Genomic DNA, 21,375 nt, shown 5'->3' with positions numbered 1-21,375 from the left:
ACAATCAGAACCATCACCAAGTAGTTAAACTCTATAAAAATTGATATCTGTTATTCCCTCTTTATGAGGTCCAAATCATTCCCATAGTCATAATAAAAAGTTCAAATCTTAAATTGATCTCTGTATGAGATTAAAAGCCTGAAATTTATTGAAATGTTCTTCTATAAAGGGGATCAAAATAATCGTCAACAAGGTCAAACTGACCTAATCTCTTTAAGAGATCAAAATAATCTTCAATGAGGTCAACTTGACCTAATCTCTTTATGAAATCAAGGTAGTCTTCAATAAGGTCAACTTGACCTAATCTCTTTATGAAATCAAGATAATCTTCAATGAGGTCAACTTGACCTAATCTCCTTATGAGATCAAAATGATTTTATGAGAGCAATGTTTTTTTTTTCTTTTGAAACTGATTTCTTTATGAGATCAATCCAATCTTCAAACATGTTGATATGATCTCCTCATGAGATCAAAGGCAACCTCTAAATCCGTCCCTCATTATGAGATCAAAATTTCATTGAGAACATATCAGCCTAAGACCAAGGAAGTCTCTAATTAGGTCTACTTGAAAAATTAAAATGATTTTCAAATAAAAGAAAATCTCCTTAGACTGATTTCTGTAGTCAAATATTTTGATATAATCTCTCTTATGATATCAGTCATTGAGCTTTTTCTAAGTTTATGAGATCAGATTTTCTTCTTTCTAAGTTTGATCTCTTTTATGAGATCAGATGTGAAACTGATCCCTCTAATCCCTGATTAAAAAATCATCAGTACTAGAAAAAGCTATAGTAAAAACAAAGTGAACATACTTGAAAAAAGTATCCCATGTGGGAGTTTCCTCTCTTTAAGTACAAGGGACAGGTGTCCTTCACCTAGGAGGAGGTAGTTACATAACTATCCCACTCCCTATTTAAGCTCCTTAAGGGGAAGCTAGAGACAGACTCTTCAGAGAGAATTTTCACAAGAGATTCTTAAGAAAAGCAAAGATAAGGAGAGAAGGGAAGGCAAGGAAGGAAAAATCTCACTAATACAGGTAGAAAAAGGAAAGTCCTCTCTGTGAATACTTCCTATTTGTCTTCTACTATTATCCTTCTTTCTCTCTCTTCTATTTTTACTTTAGAGAAAGGAAATAGAGGAAAATAAACCATCTACAACCAAGTGCCTCTACTTGGTTGATTATGGTCCCTCTTTCAAGACAAAGTTGGGGATTAAACCATCTACAATCTAATTCTCGAAGGCTGATTATGGTTCCCTTCAAAGGAAAATGAAGAGTAGAGGGAAATAAACCATCAACAACCAGGTGCCTCTACTTGGTTGATTATGGTCCCTTTTTCAAGACAAAGTTAGGGATTAAACCATCTACAGCATAATTCTTGAAGGCTGATTATGGTTCCCTTCAATTGAAAATGAAGTGCAGAGGGATGAAAATCGTCTACAATCAAATATCCAGTTTGATTGACTACGGTTCCCTTTTTGTATGCAAAAATCCAAGGATTAAGGTTGTCTACAATCAGAATTTCATCTGATTGATTACAGCTTATTGTGAAGAAAATGAGTAAGAAGGAAATTTTCTTTGTATTAAAAAGAAAAAAGAAATGTATTGTTGTATAGTTTCTCAATTGTATCTTCTTTTTCTTTCTTCTCATTCTTGTACACTTGATGTAAAAGAAAAGCAAATGAAAAGTTTTTTTTAAGTACCCTATTGTTCTTTTGTTTTGTTCTATGCATTCATTTCTCCAAGTCAGAATCAAAAGGTGTTCTCTACTTTTTTGTAAAGATGTAATTAAGGGGAACAATCCGTATGATTCCTTGAATGGGCCTTATCCAAAATAATAAAAACTCAATCACTTGATTGAGTAAATTATGTTGCATGAGAATTTATTAAAATTTTTACACCAACACTCCTACTCACCATCTCCCACCCAACCCAGTGGTACCTTTTTCTTCTCCTCGGGATCCCAAAGACAATCTCTCATTAGTTTTTCCAACTTGCTGGCCACCCCTATTGGAACCTTAAAGACAAACAAATAATAAACAAGTAAGTTAGCTAGCGTAGACTTAATTAGGGTGATTCTTCCTCCAAGAGATAAACAAGTTTTCTTCCATGAGGCAAGTTTCTTTTCAAATCTCTCCACAATGGGTATCCAACAGCTACCTTTCTGAGGATTGTCTCCTAAGGGCAGACCTAGTAATTTAAAGGCCAATTAGATATTGAACATTCCAGAATGCCTACAAATTCAAATATTTCCCCTTCTCCCATATTGATTCCTGCTATACAACTTTTCTCAAAGGTCACTTTTAAATTTGACATTTGCTCAAAAAGTTGTATTACAAGTTTTAGATTCCTGATCCAATTCAAATCCTCTCCTTCACAGAAGAGTATTCTATCAGTTGCAATCTACAAGTGAGTGAGTGGTATGTCCTCTCTGCTTGTTCTCCATCCTCTTGCTAAGCTCCTAGAGTCTGCACTAGAGATCAAATTCCCCAAAACTTCTACAACCAGGGTAAACAAAAAAAGAGAGAGGGGGTCTCCTTGTCTTATTCCTCTCAATGCCGAGAAGAAATCCACCACTGTCCCATTAACCAAAATAGAGTAATGACAAGTCCTAACACATCCATCACCCATTTGCATCATCCATCTCCAAAACCAAAATTAATCATCACCTCTAGCAAAAAGGACCAATCTACCAAATCATAAGCTTTTTCTAGATCCAACTTGCACACCACTCCCTTTTTCCCTGATTTCTTGAAATCATGCATGCAACTTGTAACTTGCCGCCATGGATTATGCCAGGCACATTAAGAGATAAGCTTAAATCAAAATGGTTATTCAATAACATCATGCAAAGCACACTAAACAAAATTAAGACACTAATACAAATTCCACATATAAAAAAAATACAAATTCCACATAATAAACAGTTTTATAATCAACAAATCAACTAAATTTCACATATCATTCCACCAAGTGAAAGAAGTAGGGCAAACTTACCTCAGCACTCATTTGCTTCTTCTTCTCTTTTTCCCTCTGATGCCATTCATAAATAGGTGTGAAATCACAGAGCTCAAATTTCTTAATTACATGGTTTTTTCCAAGTATTGTTCTCCAATCATTCATGAAATTCTCTATAAATCTCGGTTTGGTTGCATAATCTGTGTCTTTCATAACTGCAAACATTGTTGCAACCTGCACATGAAAGTTGTCAGAAATCAAAGATGAGTGATCAAAAGAAGATATGTACCAGTTTGTAGATATGACAACATTTGAATATTCAAAAACAAAAACACTACTAATATCACCAAGGAACACACAAAGATTGAGAAATGGGGGAGAATCATGAGCCTCACCTCTTCCTGTTCAGGAGTCAAATCTACAGGTTTCCCATTATAGAGCATCTTAACCCCATGTGGCTTGTACAGAGGAGGGAAGATGACACCATTGTGTTCCAAGGTAGTCCACTTTTGCCCTTCACCAGAGCTAGGTGGCATGTTTGTTGACTTGGAATATTTAGAGTTCTTTGCAGCCTTCTTCAACTTATTGGTTGTTTTCTTGAATGAGGAAGAAACAACTTTTGTGGTTTTCTTCAAGGATAATGATTTATCACCCGAAGAAGCCGACTTCTTCAATCTCTGAGAAATAGGAATATCATCTTCATCTTCTTCTTTTGGCTCCGATTTTATAGATGTTTGCTTAAATTTGGTAGGAACAGACACCTCTGAAACTTTCAGCTTTTTAACTAATGACTGACCAGATGAATTGGCATCACTCAGAGGCCTCTTGTTCAAATTTTTGGGGGACTTCAAAGGCTCATTATCTCTCTTGCTGGAACCATTTTGCTGGAGCTTGGAAACTAAAGGTTTCTCTTCACCAGAGTCATAGAACTTCTTACCAGATGGCCCCACACTTGGCTTCAACTTCAACTTCAATGACAATGGTAGCTCATCTTCTGAATCTTCAGAAGATTTCTTATTGGTGACGTTTGTCTTTTCTGATTGTGATGAACTAGCAACAGGTGAACTGAGACCCTTTGAAACAGGTGATGACTTGCACTTTAATAGTGATGCAGAAGTTGGAAGTCTAATGCTCAATGGCTTATCATCATCTGAATCAACAGAATTTGTATATGGCTCATTGCAAGGTTTCTTCAATTGCTTCTCCATATTATCAATAGATGAATTCTTTTGTGGAGAACATTTTAACTTATCAGTTATTGAAGTCGATGCCTTTGAACTTGTTTCAGTTGACTTCCCTGTTGATGCCTTTGAAGATTGAACTGCCTTACCCTTTTGCAAGCTTGAGTTTTGACCATTTGGAAAAAACGAATCAGAGACACACTTCCCTGATGATCCATCACGCTTTTGAGATGATACCTTCTTTAACACTTTGTTTAGTTGGTTTTTCTTAGATGATGCATTGTTCCTTTTAAAAATGATAGGCCCCTCATCATCATCCCCATCATCAAAAAATTTTGGTTTGATACAAGCATCAACAGCCATCATCCCACTTTGCAGTGTGTTGGCATTTATATCATATCATTTTCTGCAAATAGTACAATTCCAGAACCCGTGAACATCAAATAAGTATTAAACATAAATTATGTAGTCCACATATTGTAAATTTGATAGAAAAACAAGAGTTATTAGAATCAATTGAAAAATATTACTGACTACAATTTGAGGTCAGGAAAAGAAACCGTACACAAGATGTAAATGTCAAAAGATGATAGGCCAAGAAAATTAGTTGGGAATAGCAACTTCAATGTTTAGCTTAGAAGAAACGTTCTCATGCATCATAAGATCAACCAGGTCCACCTGGAAATTATTGCCTTTTTAAAAAATCATCAGGTTCAATGTCTAGAAACAAAACAAACTCTATAATTATCTAAATTGCAATTGGTGCTGAAGACTGAAACATAGGTAGTTGACTTGGCCATCCAATTCTTAGGTGAGCCCCCAACTCATAACAGCTTATGAGTTCATATTCAAAGCAGTCCAAGATCAAATGACATGCTTGTGTTCAGAACTGAAGCGATAGCTTTGAGTTTTTTTTTTTTTTATCAAGACAATTTGATGTAGGACAAGCTCAGTTCTAGTCCTTAGAGAATGTTGAATGGTCTTCTTGGATCAGAATTTTATAGCTGTTGATGGCAGTAATGGCTTCTTAAAGGAATAAGAGAGATTAGGGAGAGAGATGAGAGACAGTACCTGGAATTACTCACAGGATGCCTAGAATCACTCTAGGGCATGGGAATCACTCACCATAGCTAGCATAAGCTGAAGAAAACTCAACATAATTCATTGCCTTTGTGTAAAACGTCCATACATATTTATACTCTAAACTCATAATAATCCTAGGAGTCAAACTGTTAGACTCGATAATCCTAGTAGGACTCAAACTAAGTTGTCATATCCTATTTCAATTCAAAGAAGACTCAATAACTCTAATCCTACTTATGCAATGACCCTGATTTTTTTTTTTTTTTGATAAATGAAGAATTTATTAATAAACCACTGATAATAGAAAACAATTGGAGAGGTACGATCTGCAACCTCTCCAACCCATCAAGAACTAAAAAGGATTACAATTGAGCCCAATACAGATTTTCCCTATTAGCCCTTGCTTGGCTAAACAATCAGCCATAGCATTGGCAGATTTCCCTACCCATTGTATTCTAACATCCAAATTCCTCGTCAAGCATTTGAATCTTTTAAGTTCATTTTTGAAGCACCAAACTGTAGTCTCTGGTTTTTGTAACCACCTGAGAATCACCTTCTATTTAGAGGTGTAAATAGGGGTGGATTCGAGCCGAGCCGAATAGTATGAGGCTCGAGCTCGGCTCGCCAAGGTTGTATAAGGCTTGAGCTCAATTCGAGCTAGAATATTGAGCTTGAGCTCGACTCGAGTCAAAAACTCATAAGCTCGAGCTCGGCTCGGATCGAGCTCAATTCGAGGAAAAATAATTTATAAAAATAAAAAATTATATATATAAAATATTTTTTATTTGATATTTAAAAACCTAAGAATTATAATATTTTTATTATATATAAATATATATATATATATATTCGAGCTCGGTTCGCGAGCCTCGTGAGCCAAGCTCTATCAGGCTTGAGCTCGGCTCGTTTATTAATCGAGCCCATAAATTGGGCTCGAGCTCGGTTGAAATCAAGCTGAGCTGATCTTTTCACGAATCGAGCTCGAGCAGCTCGTGAAAAGCTCGGCTCGTTGCCACCACTAGGTGTAAATCAAGTCTTGCCACCTACGACTCGGCATGGCCCGACATGAATTTGGACCAGCTCAGCACGTCAGCCCACGGGCCATGCCAGGCTTGGCACGATGGTCTGTGCCATGCTAGGCCGGGGGTTCGTAGTCCATGGACTGGCACGGCATGGCACGGTCCGCAAGGCCCATAGCGAGTCGCGCTCAGCCCATCCGAAAATTAGTCGTCTGGCCCGGTGCCCCTCCCCCCCAACGACTAATTTCATCTTTTTTTTTTTTTTTTTTGGGGGGGGGGTTACATAAAGACCCCATTAATAGTATAGGGGGGTATTTATGTATTATGCTAATGAAGGGGAGAAAAAAGACACAAATGCCCCCCAACAACTATATAACAACTAGTTTAGGGGCTTTTTGGGTAAAGTTATAAGTAACTTTACAATGACCAAAATACCCCTCCCAACAACTAAAAAACAGCTAGTTTTTAGGGTATTTTGGGCAATTAAATTATTTTTAATTCCTATAAATAGCCCTATCCTCTACTATTCTTCTCATCACACCAATTCAACATTCAACAATTCTCTTAATCTCTTCTCTCTCTCTCTCTCATACATTCTCTACAATTTGAGTGAATTTTGATAGTCTGATTGGCTGATTGTCTGATTCTCCAATTCTCAACTTTATTGAAGTTTCAACAAGAAGAAGGCTTGCTGCCTTGCTCAACCAGCTCAAGTATCTCAAGTTAGCAATTTGGGAGGCTTGAATGTTGAAAGGCTTTAACCATTGAAATCAAGTTGGGATTCTAAACCAGCAATCCAGGTAAGTCCAACTAAGTTAATTTTATTTTTTTAGAATTTAAACAAATAGTCAATTCTTCCCAAAACCAATTCCCCAAGTTTAGTAGCCCGGTTTGGAAAATATTTAAAATAGAGGATGTTGAGGGGAAGAGGAAAAGAGTAGTTTGACAAAAAAGTAAAAAAGACTTTAGCTATTGTAGCAAGGGTGGTACTGGCCATTTGAGCAGACATTTTCTCACACATGAGAATGAAGAAGAAATAACCCACAATTAAAATGAATTGTTGAAATAATGGAAAATAAATTTAAAAAATATTGGGAGAACATTTCTCCCCTTTATTGCTTAGCTACAACATTAGATCCTAGGATTAGGAAAGATGGTTTAGATATTTTACTTGAAACATATTGTGAAAATATGAATATTGAAATTGGAAGTAAAAAAGAAGAAATTGATAATTTGTTATTTGAAATGTACAATTTATATATATGAATCTGATTATCTGAAGCAGTAGGAAATAATCTTACAATTTGTATAGCATCTAACATCTTCAGATCTTCTACTTCTGATCTTGAGCCCAGTAGTAGAAGAGAAAAATTGTTTTATTTAATAAGTAGACGGCAGAAATCTGCTACTTCTACAACAAGTTCATTTATTGAACTTAATTTTTATTTACAAGCAAATTTTTCTATTTTAGGTGAGGGAACAAATAACTTTGATATTTTAGCCTGGTGGAGTGAACATTCAAAAAATTATCCAGTTCTCGCCGCCATGGCACGTGATCTACTAACCCTTCTAGTGTCTACAATTCCATCGGAGTCTTGTTTTGGTGCAGGTACCAGGGTGTTGGACGACAAGAGAAGTTGCATGAATGATGAAAGTATAGAGATGTGCATCTGCTTTAAAGATTGGCTAGATGCAGAAGATAGATTACAAGACAAAGGAGGGCATGATACTACATACACCAGATATTTCACCTGAAACAGATGATGAAAGTCATGATTCATGAACAATAGTTGACTAGCTGTATAGAATTTTTTTTCAAACTATTGTAAATTTTGTTTTAATTTTATTTAATTTATTTGCTATTTTTTTAACAATGTAATTTTCAATTTTCAATTTGTAACTATATTGTATTTTTTATATTTTATTAATTTATTCCATTTTCATATTTTATTCATCCAAGTATCCAACCATTGTATGCTTTGTAATTTGTATCTTTCAAATTTAAAAGAAATAAAATTCCTATTTTTCTTCCAATTTGTTATTCCATCATTCTTGATTCTTATTTTGTTAAGTATTTTTTTTCATTTATGTGTCAGGTTTCTCATTTCTTAATTTTTCAAATAGTTCTCAAAGGCCAAAGCTCAAAGGAAAGTTAAATATTTTAGCTTTACACTGTTACATAGAAAAGAAATCAAAATTTTCATTAAAAAAAAACAAAAAAAGTCAAAAAATCAGTCTAGTCCAGTTCGGCCCAGGCCCAAGGCCCGTCTTACGGCCCAACCCAACACGGCCCGACATGCAGCCCGGTCCGGTCCAAGCCCACAGCATGGCACAGGTCCACATGGGCCTGGGCCGTGCCAGGCCAACCCCCAAATTTTTCATCGGGGAGGGCGGCATGGCCCGCGGACCAGCACGACACATGCGGGCCACCTGCAAGTCGTGACGTGCCAGCCCGGCATGGCCTAGTTTACACCTCTACTATTAGTAGCTACTCCACTTCCAGTTGTACAACAAATTGTACCCCTTGTAGTGCAGCTAATAGTTCTGCCCTCATAGAGTCCTCTTCACCTAAAGGACCAAAAAACAAAAAAATTACAGAACCACTTACATTCCTAATAACCCCTCCCATCCAAGAAAGACCTGGATTGCCCAAATTACTACCATCAAAATTTAGCTTCATGAAACGTTTAGGTGGGGGTACTAGGCTCATGTGCATCTTTGTCTTTAGAGAGGAACTGTTTCCCACTTCTACCCAATGCCTCCACATGTCATTAAAAGAGAACTACCGAAATAAATCCAAAGATTTTAACCACACTATAGCCCTGTATAGGATACATTCCTTCAAATCTTATTGGCTTTGCACCTTCTCTTGGAATATTTTGGCATTTCTTTCTTCCCACATTGTCCAAAGCAAAGCTGCTCTTGCAACCCCCCACATTATCCTTCCTCTTCGATGGCGCCAAACAAAGGTAGAAGGGTCAAAAAGCTTGCTTACATCTGCTGGCCTATTCCACCTGCATCCAAAAATCAAGAAGAGCCAATCTCTTTGTAGATTATCCAAGGAATTTACTTTCCCATGAAACACATCCCAACAGAAAGCCAAGACCTTAGGGGGAGCAGGCTTACAGAAAGCCTCCTTAAGAGAATATAGAGGATGACACAAGGCCTTGAAAAAAGAAGCACAAGAAAAATTCCCTGAGGGCACGAGAGTCCAAAACCTTTTATCTGGTTCCATGGGATCCAAACACACTTTTTCAAGAGAATTCAATAAGCCAATTAGACTCGCAATTTCCTCATCCCTTATAGACCTCTTCAGAACCCAAAGTCCCAGACTGGAGTTAAAGGAGATTCCAAAGAGGAACAAAAAGAAGAAACAAGCTCTTTCTTATACAGAGAGATAGAGAATAAGGATGGAAAGAGGTCCTTCAATGGAACCTCTTCAACCCAAGCATCTTCCCAAAACAAAACTAAATTACCAGTACACACATCATACCTGAGAAAATTGCTGAGTTGAGGGAGAACAATGTGGATAGCTTTCCAAGGTGTTGCCAAAGTTGCCCGGGAGAAACCCCTAGCATCCCATCCATTCTCTGAGTGGCCATGAATACTTCCTATCACCTCATACCACAATCTTTCTCTCTCTAATGGCCATCTCCATAGCCATTTCCCCAATAATGCCATATTCTTTTGCAACAAGTTCCCTAGTCCTAGACCTCCCTCTTCTTTACTTCTGCATGCCACCTTCCACTTCACCAGGTGATCCTTCCTACTTTCTCCCGGTTTCCAAAGGAAGTCCCTCATCAACTTTTCTAGCTTCTTAGCTTCCCTAGAGGGAATCTTAAAGATTGACAGAAAATAAGTAGGTAGGTTAGCCAAGGTGGCTCTAATCAGGGTAATCCTACCCCCAAAAGAAATATAATTTTTCTCCCAAGAGGCTAATCTCTTCTCAAACTTCTCTAGGACCGGACACCAGAAACTACTCTCCCTAGGGTTTTCCCTTAACGGAAGACCTAGGTAAGTCAAAGGCCAAGAAGCTATAGAACACTCTAAACACCTTCCAATTGCCTCCAACTCTCTATCATCCAAATTTACCCCTGCCACAACACTCTTTTCAAGGCTAACTCTCAAGTTGGACATACTTTCAAACCTTTTCACCAACGTCTTTAGATTCCTTACCTGCTCAAGGTTCCCTCCTTCACTGAAAACTAATAGGTCATCTGCAAATTGAAGATGGGTGACTGACACTCTAGCCCTGCCTATTTTCCAACCATTTACTAAATTCTCCATATCAGCCTTTGAGATTATTCTACTCAACACATCAGCTAACAAGGTGAAAAGGAATGGTGAGAGAGGATCCCCTTGCCTTAGACCCCTACAAGCAGGGAAAAAATCCTTTACCACTCCAGTAATCAAGATAGAGAAGTAATTGGAGCTCACACAGCCAAAAATCCATTTACACCACCTTTCTCCAAACCCACACTGCCTCAAGACTTTTAGGAGCAATTGCTAATCCACCAAATCATAGGCCTTTTTCTAGATCAGGCTTGCAAACAAAGCCCTTCTTATTGGATCTCCTCATTTCTCCCAGGCATTCATAAGCTATTAGGATTTGGTCTATAATTTGTCTCCCTTGCACAAAAGCCCCTCGGTATTTGCTGATTAGGGAAGGAAAGACCTCTTTAATCCTTAGGGACAACACCTTAGCTAGGATTTTGCATGGTTTAAATGTCACGACAATTCACTAATGTTGCCCGACATGTGTCGATGTCGAGGCTCACCAACATGACAATGGGTGGTAATATAAAAATTACATTATTTCAGTCAACATTTCCTATATTTCGGAAATGTCAACCAAATCGGTCCAAATAACCAAAAAAAAGGACAGTTTTTCCTATTATGTCGACAAGATGTCGACTAATGTACATTAATAATATAATATATTAGTATATTATATTAATATAATACAGTATATTAATATAAATTATTCCATTAACAATTTCTATTTAATATTTCAAATAAAATATTTATAAAAAATAATTAACAAAAAAATAAAAACGAAAGAATAAATTAATTACTTTATAATATAAAACATAAAATATTTTTCAAGTAATAAAATATTAACTAGTTAGAATTTTTAAAATATTTATTAAAATCAGAAAACTTTATTAAATTTTATAATAAATCATATTCTAAATTTAATATAAAAAATCAGAATAAATTTATTAAACTTTATACTAAATCATAATTTATTATAAATTTAGTATTAAAAATCACAATAAATTCATTAAGTTTTATAAGAAATCAGAATTTATCATAATCTTAATACTACAAAAAGGAGAATCGGTTTATTAAATTTATAATAAAACATAATGTATTATAACTTTAATATTTAAAAAATCAGAATAAGTGTATTTCTATTTATTAGTGTGAAATAAATATATTAGAATTTATAATAAATCAGGATTAAAAATAAGAAAAGAAAATATCAGATAACCTTGTGAAAACATCAAAATGCATAATAAATCAGTAAATCGTCATTTACTAATTTGTTATTAATCTTAGTTTCTTAGCTTTATATAATGGTTGGGAATAAGATAATAGTCTAGAAATATGTATTAATGCTTTTTTATCATTTTACAAAATATCATTGCATATTTCCACATGTTTCATAATATTTCCACAATGTCTCTAATTTTTATAATATTTCCCCTTGACATTTCCAACATATGTCCTATATTTTGGTAAGCGACATTTCCATCAACATCAACATTTTAAACCTTGGAATTTTGTAGATACTGGTCACCAAGCTTATGTGTCTAAAATCCTTAGGGAGGATAGCATCAACCTTCTTCGGGACTAAGGCCAAAAAAGTAGCATTTATTCCTGGACTTACTACATGATTGTCTGCAAAATTCTCTGAACACCTCGCAAAGATCTTCTTTTAGGATCTCCCAACAATCTTGATAAAAAGCCATTGTAAAACCATCTAGGCCCGGCACCTTAGACCTATTCATTGAGAACACTGCCCTTTTAATCTTCTCTTCTTCAAAGCCTCTTCCCAACCAGCAAGCTTTTTCATTGCCTAACCTTGGCCAATCCAATCCTTCCAAAGGTAGCCTTTCATCCAAAGGTCTTCCAAACAAATTTTTGAAATGGTTTACAAAGGTTCTAGTTATCTCCTCTTGGTCTGTAATTGCCTTCCCTTCTACTTCCAGTTTGGCTATAAAGTTTCTCCTTCGATGTCCACTTGCCAAATCATGGAAAAATTTGGTATTCCCATCTCCTTCCTTAATCCATTGATGCCTTGATTTTTGTCTCCAACAAGTTTCTTCCCTTAGCAACACATCTTCTAGATCCTTCTTCAACATCTCCTCAGGTTTTACTTCATTTATTAAAATGGAAGTTGAGTAGAGGTCTTCCCAAAAAACACCTCCTAGTGATCCTCCACACATCAGAGCAATGGCTTCAGCAGTTTCTTGCTTCCACAAGTGAAAAGGTAGGCCTAAGATTCGCACCAGCACCCCATCTTCAACAAAGAAATCTTTGGAGTTTGACCCTGGACACCATCTTGATATTGTGAAATTCCCAAGTTCAGCTTGGATATTTAAAGCCTCAGCTTCTACTCTAAAGCAAGTCCAGCAGAGCCTTATCTTTTTCAAAGGGGGTTAAGATAAACGTACTCTTCAACTTCAAGCTTGCTGTTAACAAATCTGCGACTTTCCTCCAATCTACAATCTAAGCTGATGCTTTAACTATCAGTTTACTTTCCCAATCTTCTCTCTCTAGATTTGCTCCCATCCTGAGTTTACCTGCTCCAGCTGTCACTATAAGAGCCTCTTGCTTATTATTGCACTCCTGGCTAGTAGAACTGTTTATCATCCTTTTTTCTGTTAAATTTCCTTCTCTTTTAGCACCCAACCATTGCAGCAGTTCACATAATACCCCATGAACTTCCTTCCAGCCCTGACTTTTCCTTCCCTCTGGGAAACATACCATTTACTTCCTACCCTTGCCAAAAAATTCTGTCAAAGATATGAAAAAGCCTTTAGAATTTCTCTCACAATCTACTACAAATCTTCTTCCAGTTTCTGAGAGAAACTCTTTCCAGCTATTTTGTTTGCCCTTGTTACTTGCACCTTCCACAAACTCCTTGAACCCTTCAATCACCCCCAATCCTTTTAACAGCACCATCCCTTTCTTTGCTTCCTGATTTTCAAGCTCAGCTGACCTTTTAATCTCTGTTCCTCGAATAGGAGCTCCTTAGCTTCAATCTTCAAAGTTTTTCTCCAATGGCCTATCTCCACGAACTCTCCCATCTCCAATTTCCTAAGAGATGTCACTCTGAAATTTTAAACATAAACAAACTATAACTAGACAATCAAACCCTACTATTGGACCCCACAGAAAATTGCAAAATGACAAAAATACCCCTACTGTCCAAAAATACAAAATTCCATAAATTCCAATTTTGACTCTTCAGCTCCTGCATCATAGCTACACGGTGACTTTGCTCTATGCAGGGCCTTGTCAGTGTTTTAATAAGCACAAGGACCATTTTGCACCCGATGTGCAAGGCACAAGACAAGGCATGTGCCTTTTCGAAGCAAGGCACAAAAAAAGCTAAAAATTAAAAAAATGCAAATATTAAAAATATTAAACACATTATTAATTAAAAATATAAACTTAAACTTTAAAATGAATGTTTTAAAAAATCTATTATCTCAAATTAATATACATGATGTAAAAAATATTTAAAATGAAAATTTAAAAATAAGATCAAGCATAACATATAAAACATATTCAAGCATTTAATCTCTTTATTTTTTTCCTAATTGCATTACTTCAAATAGACAATGTGATATTAAACATTATGCATTCCTGATTCTATGAGCTGCCTTTGTACCAAGCCCCTCAAGGCAAGCCCAAACAAGTCCATATCAGAGTCTTAAATTCTAAATCCCTGTAAGAAAAAGGCTTTATAACTTCATGTGTCTTTTAAAAATATATCTTTTATTAGGATGAATGAATGAGCAACATTAGCAACTATGGGGTTCTCTCAGCTCTGGTCCCAACTGTTAAGCACAAAAAAAAAAAACAGAAAAGATGCATTGATTTTCAAAAGGTGTGCGCGTCTGGGCTGAAGCACAAGGCGCACCAGGCACACACCTTTTGAAAGTGCTGCACCTAGGACCTAGGCAAGGCACATACCCTAAATTGTGCTTAGGCACGCCCTTTTAAATAACTGGGCCTTGTGAAACTCAATTATCATCACCAATCCAAAGACAACTGAAAACTTAGAGATTAGAACAGCATTCATGTTAAGATTTCTCTGCATCCAAAAATTGATCTAATGCAGCATGGATCTTGAATTTGAGACACTCCCTAACCTCTAGTAGTTTTTTCATCAAGGCATCACACTCATACAGTCATACTTGAACCCTTGTCATCATACTTGTCAGCCCAACATTTTACCATCGCACCAAGTAAAATGTAGAGACACTCACTAATGGGTTCAAAATAACCATATGCAAGACACCCTTATAGTCAACCGACTCAAACCTACCACCCTTGTGACCTTGTCCCTTTCCTACTAACAAAGCATAAATAAATAAATAAAAGGTTGATGAGGATGGCAAGTTGAAGGTGCACTAACTGTATGACATGTCACAAAAATTAGCTATATCACCCAAATTCTCAATTCAGTAACATAATCCTGTTAGGCTTAGGCCTATCAATTGAAATTGGCAGTTCTGCATTTCATGAGTGTAGTGTTTCAAGCATTAATACAAAAATTGGCTTTCAGAAAACCTAGATGAAAAATTGACAATAAATGCAAGGTTCAAAGTATTGATACACCCCAATACAGCAGAAGGGGTGTATCAGTACTTTGTACCACACTCTTCTTATGTTTTTATCTTTTTTTTTCAAAAATAGGCCAGAGGGGTAGGTCTTAGGCCTGCTTACTCCCTGAAATAGATCAAGCCCCCAAAAGATATATTTGGTATATCGTTGACCCACTGATACAATAGGCATCAGCCAATACACCCCGATATGTGATGAAACTTTGAACCTTGAATAAATGGTCTGCTACTCACACATCAACAACCAAATAAGAGCCACTAAAAGACCTATCCAAAACCACAATATTTTGGAAGTTTCTGGATAATGTTCATAATAGGAAGTTAGAAACTCAAAGTGCCCATAACCAGGATACCTTTATTTTTGGTCTCTCAAGTCTCAATAGCTCAATCATCTTTATCTTAATGTACATGAGATGTATTATGCTTATACGGGTTGGATATTATAAAGTCTTTTTTTTTTATAAATGGATATTATAAAGTCTTTTTCTAACCAATCTGCTGCAAAAGTTTATCTTCCATAAAAGCATATAGAAGGATTCTTCAGTCCTTATTCACCAAGTCCATCATAACTCCAGTTAACCATTAAGACTCCAAACAATGGGCAAGTAGATACTCTATATTTTTATTAGTAAGGATATATACTTTTTTTCTTGACCTTGTTTATCATTGTTGAGAAGGCGGGTGCAAAAAGGTTTTTAGTTGCTTTAAAATTTCCCTCTCAATGCTACAATTTCCTTAAGGAGAATATAGACCAAAAAATATTCTTTTCCTTTCCTAGCTAATATCACAAAGCCTTACTGGTGCAAAAGTATATGAACGTATTTTCTGATTAGTTGTTTCTAATTGATGCCATTCCAATATATAGAATATGTATTTCCAAAACTGCTGGAGACCACAATAAATAGATGAACAAAAAAGGAAATTTAAAAAAAAAAAAAAAAGGCAGAGGAAGTTCAGCAGAAATTCAGAGTAAAAACAACCTAAGTAAACAGACAAATGAAAAAGTAAAAAACTACTCAACAATCGTAAGGAAATTTTCAATTTAGACAGATTACCGGCATATAATAGAGTTGCATTGAAAGAAAAATATCAGCAGTGAGGAAGAGAGACCTGCAATACAGGTAGCAGAAAGTTATAAACTGAACTCAGCTCAAAAATACTACAAACTTCCACTAACAACAATGACACTACCGTATGAACAAGGAACAAAGCAAAAAATGAATGTTTAAACAAAACCTTAAATCATAAAAGAAGCAAACTTTCCAAAATAAGAAGCAAAAACCAGTTCGGGATGCACGAAAAAAACACCTGAGAACATATGGAAACAAAAAAAGAAAAAACAAGCTAGTAAAATCGATACATCTTATGCCTTTCGATCAAATTTTCGAAAAAACATCCTCTCTCCTTTAAAATACCATGACGAGTCCGAAACAAAAGGTTGTACAAGATCATCGTTTTGTATTAGATTTAGGGTTTGATTTCTGTGTTCCCTCAGGCGAAAAATCCTCAAATTATTAACAGACAAACAGAAACAATAATGCAGAAATTTTAATATCTGCTTCACCATTTTCTCAATATCGGTTCCCTATCCTTTCCTCTCCTACTGCTTCTCTTCTTTTGATTCCTCTGTCTCTCACCCTCTGTTCTTCCTCTCCATTGCCTGAGGTGTGTATATCTAATATTTTGGGTAAACTCAAAAACCCCCTGATTTAAGCGGGTATGTCGCTTTAGTACCTGAACTATAAAAAGTTTCAAATAACCCCCAGTCTTTAACATGTTAAGCAGATTAACGACGAAAGAAAATGACCCAATTACCTATTTACCCCCATTGTTTTGGCACGTATCGGGGTTTTTGCTAACTTCTCTCCTTTATTAATTGATTTTTTTTGGTAAGGTCCTTTATTAATTGATCAATAAGCTTTTGTTCTTGCAGGTCTATTTAAAGAATAATCATTTTTTAAAAGGGTAATTTGAGTATTTAAAAATAAATAAAAGATTGCATGCTACGTACAAATAAAGGGATATTTTGGATATTTTATAAATATGAAAATATGTGACACTAGCACCCCTGTTTATTTAAATAATTTCACTTCTCACTTTAGAATTCAACTTTCAATAACGTTTAACAGGGTTTGACTATGATACTATAAAATCATAATACAGAAAAACCTTGTATATATTCATCTCAATGATAAAAGGGATAATCAATCAGTTTATATTTATGAAAAAGTACAGGATAAGTTTAATGCAGATTTTTTATTTTCAATGCAGAGTTATAAATATTCAAAATATCAACAATTTATGTTATATGCATCAACCCCTGCCTATGAATTGGCATCAATTTTGAGCTGACACCTACTCTAATAGTATTTTGATTCTACAAATTCTAACCCTAGGTTAAACTGTCATTCTCCTTTATATTTATGAGTTTAAAACTTCAAATGAGCTCCCCACAGTCGATATCCAATCAATCATAAAAATAATAACAATCAGTTGATATTCAAAGGCAAGATTTCTCATGTGATTTATTTGTTTAATTATTGCAATGGTTGAATTAAGAATATTTTGGAAAGACCTTTATTTTTTTTGCAAAGGATAATCAATGATCATCCATTTTAATATTATCTATGTAAATAATATTGCGGACTCCCTCAATCACAACCTTCCATTTTGATTTGAAAGTATAACTTTTGGATAAATCAAATTTTGTGTGCCCAAGCCCAAAAATGTTTCAACACAGTTGTGTATAAATATATTCCTAGGAGTTTGGAATCAAAATCAGAATAGGTTATTCCAATTCCAACTGTTTGGTTGGGTGGATTACTGAAATCGGAATTCTATTCTCATTCCTGTTGGAATGACATTCCCTGCCCCTCTCTTGGGAATGAAATCCTATTTCTACTGATTCCAATTCCCATTCTCATTCATATCTGAATTAAATAAACTATGGGAATGAACCATTCCAATTCCAACTGTAAACCAAAAGGACCTAATTATTTTGATAGAAATTGTATTTGGTGGAATAGCCCTCGAATTTGTAATCTCAATATTTATAAAAAATTCTTAGTCAAAGCACTCGGCAGCATTGATTTTCCTCCTCTATAAACCATGTCACTATTACTATTTTATACCAATACTTGCATGGCTTCATATCCAAGCCCTAAATAATAAAAAATTATAATGCAATGTCAATGTTTTTAATGACAGTTGTTTAAATATTTTAATTTTTAAATGTATTCACAAAGCCAAGGATTTTAAAGAAGGACGATAACAATAAAAATAAACGTAGAAAAAGCTTTAGATTTAAATGCTTTTTCATATTTTTACCCTTGTATTGTAACTTGCACATTCCAAGGGTAGCCACTAAAGCCCTATCCCAACAAATATGGCGTCAGCTACATTGAATCATGAAGTCTTAAATTATTTCTTATTATTCTTCAACCCATCTCTTTTTATATTTGCCCCGAGCTCTTTTAACCCCAAGAATAGATATTTTAGATGAGGCTGTGTTTGGTTCCAACGGTTTGAATGTTTTGACTTTTTTTTTCAAATTTTAGCTTATTTTGTTTAATTGCAGTATAAATAAAGTAAATTAAGACAGAGAACAGAATAAAGTAAAATTCAAAACAAAATTAAACAAAAATTTATGTTTCCTACATTTGCACTTCTATGCATTTGTACTAATGCAAATAAAATTTCACTGCAACCAAACACAGCCTAAGGGATTTTCCAGTTCTTGAATTTTCAATCATTTTGTCACATATTGGAGTTATTTTACTCCCATATGTTTTAAATGAGTTCATTTTTAATTACATCCTTCTTCCCCCATTCATTTATCTCAACATTCACGGGTGATATAGAGTGAAAGGTGAAAAATAAGACAAGGATGAAGGTGGAGGAGCCTCATTAGGTGACGGAGGGTTGCAAATGGTGGAGACAAAAGTAAATAAATAAATCTAAGAATGATAATAATATTTGTAGTAATGGAATTTTGTTGACTTGGGATTTAGTGGTCACACAGTATTCACAATACTTTATAGCTGTGTATTGAGAATATTTCCATACTTGTATATTTTCATTTATGGGAAGCTGTTCCCAATCCACAACTGAAGGATTGTAAGACCGATCTGTGTGAGGACTAAATCCACATTCAATTTTGTTAGATCATTTGAATGGTTGAGGTTGAGTGATGATCATAAGAGGCTATTCTGATGGTTGAGATTTGGATGAAACAATTGAAGACAAGTGAACTAGGAGAAGTATAGAACCGAACCCAATAGAGCAATGATCATTTTCAATAAATCCATTTGTTCATATTATCCAAATTGCAGTGATATCTTTACGATTTTTTATTTTTTATTTTTGGGGAGGGGGGTGGGGGGTATGAAAATTGGAGAACATCGTCATGGTGGAATATGTCAAATGCCTCCTTACAAGTGATATGCCAAGAACGTAAGAATTTTTTATCTTAACCTTGACTACACACCTTAATTAATCTCCAACAACTTTGGTGTATCAATTCTTTACCTCTATCCTTGTTTGTAGGAGTGCAAATCGGGCAGGCTGGGATGGGTTTTAACTAAACCCAGGCCTAACCCTAAAATTTGTGTCTAAAGCCTAAGTGCAGCCTGGGCCTAAGATCAAGCTAAACTATCCAATTGATCCCTGGCCTACACTGAAATTTGATGTACTGGGTTGGACTTGGGCCTGAACTATCCAATGTATATATATGTATATGTGTATTGTTTATTAAAAAATTATATATATATATATATATATATATATATATATATATATGTATGTATGTATACAAGTATGTGTCTATATGCATATATACATGTATATAATCGGGCCAAGTTTGAACTACCTAAGGGATAGACCCAAGCCCAACCTGAAAAATTAAAATGCCCAATCTATTGGGCCCAGGCCTAACCCGAGGACCAAAAATCTAAGCCTAGCTTGTGTAAAATTGCAGGCTGGACCGGTTTGAGCTTGGGTTGGACCCTTACTTGTTGGTCTGACAAGTCAACCCATGTTAAAAGTCTCTAAACAATTCATTTTAGGTCTCAATATTCCTTAAAGACATAGATTTGATAAAATGTAAAATCATGGTCCAAGGGACCCTATACTCTTTGTATAAATTCAAAAGACCCTAAATAACCAGACTTTGTTACTATTATCCAAAAAAGAAAAAAAGACTGTAGAGTCCTATGTTGAGTATAATTGGTGTTTCAACCAAAAGTGTTTTGAATTGAAACACCATTTATACTTCAAACACAAGTATAAAAGGCCATTAAACCAGATACCCCCTTGTCACAGTTCTGGTTGCTAGTTGTCACAAATGGAGGAGATGGATTTTGCATGTCTTGAGCTTGATAATAAGATGATTTTTAATTTTTGTACTGGGTTTTGATTTTTCAAATGAATTAGTGTTATTGTTGTTGTTTTTCAATTAATTAATCACATATTTGGATTGACAAAGTGGAATCTTATGATCTACCAAATTTGCACGAGGTTCTACCTACACTCAAAGGGGTGCCACAAGGCACTCTTTAAGGCTGTGTTTGGTTTGAAGGAAAGGAAGGGAAGGGAAAGGAAAAGAAGGGAAGAGAAGAGAAAAATTTTCCCTATCCATTGTTTGGTTAACCAATGGAAAAGGTAAGGAAAATTATTTTTTCCTTGTTTGGTGAGACAAGGAAAATAGATGAAAAATTAATAATCATGAAATATATGCTCATATGTTGCCATTTATTCAACTAATATCAATTCCAAAAGGACAAGAAAATGCATATCAATATATATTATATAGAAGTATATCAAAATTATCATGCCTAGTCAATCAAATAAAATGCCCATAAAACATAGTTCAAACCATTAAAAAAAGTTTACCAAAATTATCATGTCAAATTATAAGGTAAAAGATTGGAACCCTCCATCACCTAAAGAGGTTAACATCAAAACGGTGATGGAGGTAAAGGGTTAGAATTCCATAATTGATAGGCCCATATCAATTATGGAATGCTAACATCAAAGCAGGTCTCCTAACTTCATGATCAACCAATCCTTCCTCAATTCTGGCATAATCACATAAAATGTCAAGGCATGAAACCGGCCCTCTGATTAAAAATTAAATGCCTTTAACAAAAATGATGTAGATATTCCCTCCAAGCTCATAACATATCGGAAGAGAGTATCTCTATCGAACAAGTCATATCCACATTCAACAGCCTTTGCAAGTTTTACCAAATTTTCTGCAACCTCTCCAAGTTTTTCTT

The 21,375-nt window shown here is 35.2% G+C and overlaps 1 protein-coding gene across 1 annotated transcript in view; it reads right to left on the bottom strand.

The window, feature by feature from the left end:
- LOC148849274 (DNA topoisomerase 1 alpha-like) overlaps nucleotides 1-16,802 on the bottom strand; it is a 91,955-nt gene extending 75,153 nt beyond the window's left edge. Inside the window, exons 1-4 of the mRNA XM_088948288.1 lie at nucleotides 16,665-16,802; nucleotides 16,156-16,210; nucleotides 3,352-4,543; nucleotides 2,996-3,190 (exon numbers count right to left, since the gene is read on the bottom strand). Coding sequence (XP_088804414.1) covers nucleotides 2,996-3,190; nucleotides 3,352-4,503 — 1,347 coding nt within the window. The 5' untranslated portion in view covers nucleotides 4,504-4,543; nucleotides 16,156-16,210; nucleotides 16,665-16,802. The remainder of the gene's footprint in view (nucleotides 1-2,995; nucleotides 3,191-3,351; nucleotides 4,544-16,155; nucleotides 16,211-16,664) is intronic.
- Between the last annotated feature and the right edge of the window lie 4,573 nt (nucleotides 16,803-21,375).

The sequence above is a fragment of the Nelumbo lutea genome, chromosome 6, assembly GCF_056320005.1.
Source record: "Nelumbo lutea isolate HS-2025 chromosome 6, American lotus-T2T, whole genome shotgun sequence".
Lineage (NCBI taxonomy): Eukaryota > Viridiplantae > Streptophyta > Magnoliopsida > Proteales > Nelumbonaceae > Nelumbo > Nelumbo lutea.
This window is presented reverse-complemented; position numbering and strand designations above follow the sequence as displayed.